This window comes from Accipiter gentilis, chromosome 15, assembly GCF_929443795.1.
Source record: "Accipiter gentilis chromosome 15, bAccGen1.1, whole genome shotgun sequence".
NCBI classification, from domain to species: Eukaryota; Metazoa; Chordata; class Aves; order Accipitriformes; family Accipitridae; genus Astur; species Astur gentilis.
In genome coordinates, this window is record NC_064894.1 from 22,491,646 (window position 1) to 22,501,528 (window position 9,883).

The following is a 9,883-nucleotide window of genomic DNA, read 5'->3' on the forward strand; positions in this document are numbered from 1 at the left end:
GGAGAGAGGAGCCCACGCTGGAGCAGGTTTTCTGGCAGAACTTGTGACCCCGTGGGGGACCCACACTGGAGCAGTCTGTGCCTGAAGGACTGCAGCCCGTGGAAGTGTCCCATGCTGGAGGAGTTCGTGAAGAGCTGCAGCCTATGGGAAGGACCCACATTGGAGAAGTTCATGGAGGACTGTCTCCTGTGGAAGGGACCCCATGCTGAAGCAGGGGAAGAGTGCAAGGAGGAAGGAGCAGCAGAGACAACATGGGATGAACTGACCCCAACCCCCATTCCCTATGCCTCTGTGCTGCTGGAGGGGAGAAGGTAGAGAATTTGGGAGGGGAGTTGAACCTGGGAAAAAGGGAGAGGTGGGGGCAAGGTATTTTAAGATTGAGTTTTATTTCTCATTACCCTACTCTGATTTGATTGGTAATAAATTAAACTAATTTTCCCCAAGTTGAGTCTGTTTTGCCTGTGCCAGTAATTGGTTGAGTGATCTCTCCCTGTCCTTATTTTGACCCATGAGCATTTTGTTATATTTTCTCTCCCCTGTTCAGCTGAAGAGTGAGAGAGCAGCTTCGGTGGGCACCTGGCCTCCAGCCAGGGTCAACCCACCACATACCTGAAAGTGTAGGATTCAGATGAAATACATATGTGGGAATTTGTAAGAATTTGTTTAGTGATGTAAATACGCATCATTCTCCAGTTTTTCAGCACGTATGTTGTTTGCATTTGCTAAAGTGCTTGCTTTTGTTTAGAAGTTTAAACCTTCAAGACCAAACACATTTACTAAGATCTGCAATTCTGTTTACTTCTAGCTCCTGCATTTTCTAGTAAAATGTAGTAAATAATTCTATTTTTCCACTTCAACAGTCTGGGGTTATTTATTAACAGCAGATAGCATCCTACAATCTAGTATATGGCTTTGTAACACACACATGTACGTATGTACATGGCAAGGCAATACAGGAAGCATTAGGAGAAGCTTCAGTATACATTTCCCCCCCCTTAAGAGTTAGAAACAGCTGCACAGGGAGTTAGAGAGGAGATGAGATGCAGTAACATCACATCATACCACACTGAATTAACACAAAAAAAATCATTAAGCCTTCTTTCACTAAACTCAGTAGTTTTTAATCACAGTAATATTTATGGGCACATTAGTATGACTAAATTGTAAGTTTGTCACAGGCAAAACAAACCTTAATGCACAGAGTGAGATTTGTTTCCCATCCTGATTTACTATTGGTGCAGTAGGCAAACACACAAACACCCAAGGGATTTTGAAGTCTGTATCTAAATACCTTGCTATTGCTTTCAGCCAGAATAAATTTGAACTGTTCTCCACATGAAGGTGTTTGTTCATACAGTTGCTACGTGTTGCCCCCCTCCATCCTGTGCCTCTCAGTGGGCATTTTATCTCCATACCAGAATTGGAAGTTCTCTCATCACTGGATCTAGATACAGCCTTTCTTGCTGAAGTTTCCCCATATGTTTCTTCTGTGCTGCTGTAGCCACAGACTTAGCTTGTTGTTAGCTCAGTACATTTTATTCACATAATACAAAAAAAGATGTGAAAGGGGAGAAATAAGGCATTTCTGCTAGGGGGTCACTAAGACAAAGCTGGATATCTGCTTTTGCTCTGTACAGAATGGAGCAACATACAGGATCCAATCAAAGTCTAGCTATAAATTTTTTAAAGATTTTTTTAATGCGAGGAAAGAAAAAGCATTTGGGAATAACTTTCTCCCAGTACATACTCATCCTTTTACCACAAGTATTAGAAAGCAGAGAGCTGCAGCTTGAAACAGCCCACCCTAATCTAGACATCCCACAGGAGTCAGGCACCATCAGGAAAGACATCTATAGGCATGTGCTAAAAGACTACATTAACAAGATACACTTGCTTGCATACTTTACACATCAATGTCATAAGGCATCAGAAAATTCCAGCAGCTCAGGTCTGATGTGGAGCCAGACATGTTCCTGCTTTTGTGCAAAGTGTTGGTGGGGGCTTGGACCCTCAGAGCTGGGTTCTGATCACAGGGTCTTCATCAATCTTCAGGTATTTTCTATTTTCAGACTCCCTGAGTGCCCAGTCATGGAGGAGGCTGTAGTCATAGTGCTCCTCATCCACCCGTTTTAGAAAGGCCAGTCCAGAAATGGCTTGCCACTCTCTGAGAGATGGGATACGGATTTCCTTTACATTTTCACTTCCTGGGACAAAGCCAAAGAACTTCTTTACGTGCTGCATAGCATAGAGCCTGGAGTGCTGGTCTGTTGCTTCATCAAAGAGCTGTTGCTCATTATGGACATAGCTGCTCCAGTATCTGAAATGTAGAAAGCTGAGTGGGGAGAAACAGCTTGCCAGGCAGTAAGACAGGAAGACAGTGATGACTACCACAGCAATCAGAAGCCAGCCAGCCACCTTACAAAGAAAAAGGAAAAAAACCCAACCTGTTACAGCTGAAAAATACTCTCAGTGGTAATGTCCGAGCATCAGAAAATCTGTAAGATGATCTTTACTTGCTTTTCCTGAATAAGTTTAACAAGGTATAAGCCTGGTAAGGGTCTGTTGCCATCAAACCTAGTCCCTGTCTACTGGAGGTAGCCATGTAGTAAAGTTGCTTCTGTCAAATTTAAGGACGTTCTCTTGTACAATTTGTTAAGGATTTTGCCTCCATACCTATTAGTGTGAGAAGAGAAGCCATCTAATTCCTAGCCTATATTAGCTTATAGCCTGTTTAACTCAGTATGTAAGCTTTTAGAGAGTCTGATCTAAACCCAAGATTTTAAGTTAGTTCATGTGGAGTTCACAGCCTTGGCCCCTTAGTCACACGTTTCTATGCTTGAATGAAGAAACTTCATACCCTCCCTGGCTCTTGAACTTGTTTTACTTGATAGCACTTCTCAAGATACCACGCAAGGAAGAATATATCCTCCAGTAGCAGGTAACAAATGGGACAACTAGACATGGTAATTTACATACCTAGAGTTCAGTTCCATTTACAAACAAGAACAAAGTAGGCTTCAGAACTCACAGAGATTTGGCACTCAAGGCGGAAGATATTGATCCTGTTTTATCCTAACACATTGCCTCCTGAATTAACTCCAGTTATCATTAGATCCACATGCAACATAAGGAACATGAGTTACTCACTTGTGACTGGTATCGGAGTAGGAGAATCACTTCATCTCTCGCCCGGGTCAGCTCCAGAGGAACTAACTGACTGCATGGAAATTCAGCCAATATCCTTCTGCGTTCACTAGCAGTAACATTAGGATTAGCTCCATAATAATGCACAGAGACATACTCGCTCATAGCACAGACGTAATATGAGCCATTTATCAGGGTGACCGCTAGCCATGTTACTGGAGCAACCAGAGCTCTCCCAGTGATACTGCACAAGACAAAGCAGGTCAGTTTGCATTGCAGTAACCGGTTTGGCATAGTCCCTTCCTGAAAAGGAGAAATTTTGCCTGTGACCAGCCTCCAAGTCTGGTTATTCAGTGCATAACCAACAAGCAGAAGGATCAGTGCAGGAACTCCTAGGAAAGCCAGCCCATAGATAAGGTTCTGCCCAACATGACAGGGACAGCTGAATGTAAAAAAGGAGAAAAGTTGCTGCCCACCAATTGTCAATATTGCAATTATAGCATTAGCAACAACAACCTCTTTGCCTTTTAGAAAAGTTAACCACTTTGGAACGAAAGTCATTTTAGGTCTTACTCTTTACCAGATGCTTTTGCTTTAAGTCAATGCTAGCTTTTAGTTATATTTAACTAATGTTAATGGCAGACTACAAAAGAACAAACTGCCAACAGCTTAACAAAAACCTAACACCAAACAAACCTCCAACCCAAACACAACCCCCCAAAAAAGCCTGCTAGTTGTTCTCCCCCCCCCCCCTAATTTTTTATTCTACTTCATGACAGCTAAAAGCTTGTTTGCTAGCTTTAAATATACTTACAAACATCCACTCATGTGTTTTAATTGATTCAATGATTTATCTCAGCAGTTCTGGAACATTTAGCTTTTAGGCAATTGTGAACTCTGCCAGCCCCTTGCTAATTGTCTGAAACTAACAATAAATTCTCCCTACCTTTTGGATGACATGCAGTGCTATCAAACTGATGATTACCCTGTCAGGATTAATTGGCAAGCTGTTCCTAATCAATGGTAATTAGCAGAAGCATGGTGTGGAACTAGGGGGGAAAAAAAAAAAAAAAAAAAGAGAGCTTTCAGCTATTATTCATAAAAAAACCCAACCACCAACCAACCAAAGCCTTGTCAAGTGGACTGATTATAAAAAATGAAGCATTTAAAATTTTAAATGCTTCAACATTAAAATAAAACCAGAAAAGATTCCATAAGTTGCACAAAGTTTGGAATCCCAATTCTGTTCATGTTTAATGTCAGTTCTGGTTCTGAGGCAATCTGCTCTCCAAAGTCTGAGATGTAGTTAGCTGCTGGACCACGAGGATTTTAGTGTTTCACCTGTAGGTGGCAAGAAGCTAGCATGTTTCTTTTCCTGACCGTGTTGAATGTATCCTTTGTAAGGGTTTGGGGGTTTTTTGGTAACGTGTAACCTGCTATTCACACAGTGTCAAGCCAGCTTCAGACGTGCTCATGATAAAAGCTGGCATTTAAATGGCATGCTTGTGATCCAAAGTTTTAAGGTTTTCTGTAGGCATCGTCAGTCCCATTCTGTGGATAGAGGTAGATAGAAATTTTTCAGTTAAACATTTCCAGAGCTGGTTTCTGAGTATTGGGATGTATGATCTGAGCTCTCTGCATCTCTCACAAATCAAGACTTAAACAGAGGTTACTTTAAAATGTTTCACTCCTGATGATTTTCTCTGGGTCACTCTTTGTCTGGGGTCATGCTATCCAGTAGTTCTGTACATTGCATACCCCAGGCTGATCTGAATATGCCAATACTTGTGTTTAAGTTCTGAGAGGTCTAACTGTCTGTATAAACATTTTGACCAAGAACGGAAAAAAATTAGCCAGAGAGTCTATGAGGAAAATTGTCTTCCCATTACAGGTGGCTATCTCCAGCATGTGTGTACTTGGTGGCATGATGTAACAGTGTCTGACTTCACAGCCTCTTCTCTCCCCCTGCACAGACGGTTGAACCTTCAGCTCAAAAAGTAGTTTCAGCACCCATGGTATCTGCTTGGATGGCAGAGACACTCTCACAGCTGTTATACACATAGATGTCATGTTATACATGTCTTGCCCGTTTATTAGGCAAGACCTTGTTCCTCCAGTGCGCTGTTAGGGTGGGCACCTGCTTGTCTCATCCCCAGTCACAACCGGTGAATGAGGTCCTTGCTGGTAATTGGGTCTCAAAACTATGTGATACCATTACACAAGATTAAAAGCGACAGAGTAATACGCTGAAACATCCAGCAGCACTCTCCCACATGTTTTCTGGAACCTGTTGTTAAGTTCTTGGTCATTTGGGCAGAGTAGTAGCACAACAAGATCCCAGTGCTGTCTGAACACTGCCACTTTGAAGCTTCATCTTCTTTCAGTATCACAGGATTTTCAGTAACTTTTTTTTTTTTTTGTACTAGTGGCATTATATTTTGAGAAACTTTACCTCCTTTAAATTCAGTGGAATAAACATATCAGGTATTACAGAATTATTTTGAAGATGTGTTTTATGTTTCAGTTAATTTTAAAATCTCTGATTGCTGCTGAGCTTTCTTTGGAAATCCATGTCTTATTTTGTTTATAACGGAGGAAGTCTTTTCCAAGCATCACTTGTTTACTCAAGAAACACATTAGATGTGAAACTGAAGAGATGCACAACACTGAAATATTCATAGTCAGCCTAAGGCTGTTGAATGAGGCAATTTATACAATCAATACAACAACTCTGTACTGCTGCATTGTCACTTTGGCATTTGCTTTCATGCTGTGCTGTAAATAATTTTGCTGGGTCATCCTATTATGGAACAAATTACAGTGTTGGATCCAATTAAGAGCTTGGGCGGCATGTCAAACCTTTAAGTAGTCGCCTTTGCAGAAGAACCCAGAGTCCTGAGGTAGACATTTAGGCTCTTTATCCAATGCCCAGGAAGAGTTAGGACTGAATGCAATCCAAAAGACCCTTACCTGAGGTGACAGCCAGCTTGCCTCTGAGGCAAATAGGATACATGGGCAAACCTTAGCCATGATTTTGCTTGTCATTTTGCAGAACACTTGTCAGCTTGAATTCACTGCCAGGAACCTCACTTATGAGAATAATTGATTTTTTTTAAGAACTGAGAATGGTTTGTCATTTATTGGAAGACATATTGCACTTTCCTATCCTCCCATACACAAGCAAACAGTTTTTATTCTCTTTGCTTTTTATTGAAATGAAGCAGCCATGGCAGAAGGGGGAGATGGGTTTCAGGTCCCTTCACCTGATCTAGTCAAAGCTTGCTCACTCATCTCTTTCTTCTGAGAGCTCAGTTAGTTATCATTAGTGACGTGGTGTGACTGTGGTAGGAAGAAGCTGTATTCTCCAGCTTTCCTGCCATAGTTCTACCAGTTGCACTTAGTTCCCCCACAGAGAGGATTTTGATACTTACTGGATCAGAAAAAGATTAGTATTTTGTTATCTAATGTCCAGGAAAAGGTAGAGAGAAAGAGGGAAGTGTTCTTCTATTTTCCATCTGAAAGTTGCTTCCTGTAAAGTTTGGAGGAGACTGAATCCTGGTCTCTCTGGTCCTGCCCAAATGTTTTCATCACTGAGTTAGCAGTCAAAAGGCTGACATTCTGTGCCTCCTCTAGCTGCATTTCAAGTTATATTTTGCATGGATGTCAAGCCTGCCTGTGCATGTTGGAAAGCGTGCTATGAAAATACCCGCAGGACAGATTTCCTGTGGGAGCCCAGGGGAGCACGGCCCATGTCCTGCGTTCTGCCTGGTCGCAGGTTGGCTTCGGGCTGCCAAGTCATTTTCATGGTCTCTGTGGCCTGGTTAACAGCAAAGTTCCTCTCCCCTTAACCAGAACAAGCACTGATGAGAAAATTATCAGTATACTTCATGCTAAAGCAAGAATAGAAACCTGTTAATGATTCTTTTAAACTTATACGTTTTGCTTCAGAATTCAGCTGTGCTTTATAGGCAAATGTACATGAGATTTTAGGTGCTTGCGGTGAGTTTCAGCAGAGAGTAAGCACCTGAATCCAAACCCACCCTTTTGAAAACAGTTCCTGAGATGCCTAACCTAACCAAGGAAGTTTCAGCAGGTCACGCTGGAAATGCTTCCCAGGAAGGGCACTACAGGCAAGGTAGCAGCAATGTCACTGCTTTATTCTGAAACATGGCCAAAGCAGCAGCCACACCGGGATTTGAGTAAAAGCACTCATTTGTGATGTGGGAAACCTGTGTTCAAGTACTTTTTTTCCATGTAGCTTCAAACCCCAATCATCTACCTTCCTGTGATTTGAAAGAATTCAATTTTCTGTGAGTTAAATATTTAACACAAGATCTATTGAGCTGGAGACAGAGAGGAAACAAAAGCCTGATCCTGTATTGTACTAATTTGGACACCCATCTTTTGTGGCAAGTGTATTCTTGGTTTTGTTCAAAGAACTTTTTTAGATATTTTGGGGGGCATTTGACACCTAATTCATTAGTGGCCTTTATACTGCATTCTGCTCTGCGATATTCAAGTTTGGGAGAATTCTTAGATACTAGACTACTAAAAAGATCATGTACTGAGCTCTACAGGAGTTATTTTATGGGTTTGGGTTTTTTTTTTTTTTTTTTCAGTTTAATGGAAATGAAGAGAACTGGTGTAGTCTAATGCTCAAGCAGTGTGCCAGCACAACCTTCCTGGGGCTGAAGGCTAAAATCCTCTCCTGACTGTCGTGGTTTAACCCCAGACAGCAACTAAGCACCACGCAGCCGCTCACTCACTTCTCTCTCACCCACTGGGATGGGGGAGAGAATTGGGGAAAAAAGAAGTAAAACTCATGGGTTGAGATAAGAACAGTTTAATAGAACAGAAAGGAAGAAAATAATAATGATGATAATAACAATAATAAAATGACAATACTAATAATAGTAAAAGGATTGGAATATACAAAACAAGTGATGCACAATGCAGTTGCTCACCACTCACTGACCGATGCCCAGTTAGTTCCCGAGCAGCGATCCCACCACCCAGGCCAACTCCCCCCAGTTTATATACTAGGCATGACACCATATGGCATGGAATACCCCTTTGGCCAGTTTGCGTCAGCTGCCCTGGCTGTGTCCCCTCCCAACTTCTTGTGCCCCTCCAGCCTTCTTGCTGGCTGGGCATGACAAGCTGAAAAATCCTTGACTTTGTCTAAACACTACTTAGCAACAACCGAAACCATCAGTGTGTTATCAACATTCTTCTCATACTGAATCCAAAACATAACGCTATACCAGCTACTAGAAAGAAAATTAACTTTATCCCAGCCAAAACCCAGCCACTGACAAACACGACAGAAAGGGAGATGGAGGGCGATGCTAACTTCCTCACTCTTCAAGTTGCCTTGTATTATTTCTGAGAAGTATACGTTAAGGTTTAAAACAGGTGCCAGATACGTGCCAACCTCTACTCTTTCCACAGGGCTGCAAGTCAGATGACAGTTAAGAAGGTGGTTTTGTTCTGTTCCTGAAGATGTGGATGCAGTCCACCATTGACTTGTTTCCCTCACTGGAGCCACTGAATCCCCAGTTCATTTGGATACACCATTTCAGCTTCATTTTCTCAATCATGTGCAAACCTTTCAAAATGTAGTACATTTTACCTAATACATCATATTATATGCATGAATTTACATGTATATACATGTACATGCATGTATTTTCCAAACAATGCTGATGTGTTCTCACCAAGCATTGCACTATTTGGTCTACCGTGTTCCTTCATGGTTGTAGTATTAATAATGCAGGCTGAAGTAATTCATCCTTATATTCAGAACTGGATAAATAAAATGGTGCTCATTTCTGGGTAGCCTTAAGTGCTTTGTGATGGTTTCACTGCAGTTAAATTATGCTAAGGGTAATCTTTTAGAGCTGTTTTTTAAAATGCAATGCAGTACAGTTTCTTATGGAATATGGGATGGCTCTTGCAATGAGAGACATATTTGGTGCTTGTCACTAGTTGGAGACAATCTGAGAAACAAACCCATCTCAGACTGAATTTAGAAATGCAAGTAACTATCTAGAGAATTATAATGCCTGACTTTTATAATTTATTTAAATTTAGATATGGGAAGTACCTACAATAATTTCACTTATAAAATGGAGTTGGATTTTACAGGGCCAGAAAAGTGCCTAGAAGAAAATGGAAGAGGCTTATTGTATTGTAAAGTTGTCAACACCAGCTCGTTCTGTGTAAAATGAAAGCTGTTAGGATGACTGTTTCCCACAGAAAAAGCTGAAAATCCTTTTATTTGTCCTCTTTTTTGTTGTTGAATTGTGTCATAACTTTAAATTACCATTTTTCAAAGCAAATTAATCCTTTGTATTCCAAATGAATCACATCTCCTGCTTTCTGTGTACCTGGAGTAGTAAATACCTGTAATTTTACTCTGGCATCGAGTCTATTAATTAATTGAAATTTAATAACAGCACGGCAATCAGATGAGGCCATATATTTTTACTTCCTTTCCTGAGAGGACTCAGTGGGAATATATGTGGAGATAAGTCCTATGAGGAAAGACAGCTACCCGATTCAATTCTAAATTCACCAGTGACCATTGTCTAAATTTATTGTGAATCTAAACTAACAGGATAGGCCAAATTTGCCTTGGGGGAAAACTGAAAAAGTAACCTGAACCTTTCTGGATGTTCATAGCAGGGATGTTTACAAAAAGGGGTTATAATAGGTTAAGAATGATAGAATATCCTCT

General features: G+C 41.0%; 1 protein-coding gene across 1 annotated transcript; it reads right to left on the minus strand.

The window, feature by feature from the left end:
- Nucleotides 1-2,010: 2,010 nt before the first annotated feature.
- On the minus strand, nt 2,011-3,705 carry CALHM4 (calcium homeostasis modulator family member 4). The gene is made up of 2 exons (XM_049817753.1): nt 3,148-3,705; nt 2,011-2,415 (listed from the first exon to the last, which is right to left on the minus strand). Exons 1-2 carry the CDS (start codon nt 3,703-3,705, stop codon nt 2,011-2,013), a joined length of 963 nt encoding a protein of 320 aa, XP_049673710.1.
- Between the last annotated feature and the right edge of the window lie 6,178 nt (nt 3,706-9,883).

Coding starts and splice junctions, on each gene's coding strand:
- CALHM4 (XM_049817753.1), bottom strand. CDS start 3,705: ATGACTTTCGTTCCAAAGTGGTTAACTTTTCTAAAAGGCAAAGAGGTT. Junction 2,416..3,147: donor TACTCCGATACCAGTCACAA/GTGAGTAACTCA, acceptor TTTCTTTGTAAG/GTGGCTGGCTGGCTTCTGAT.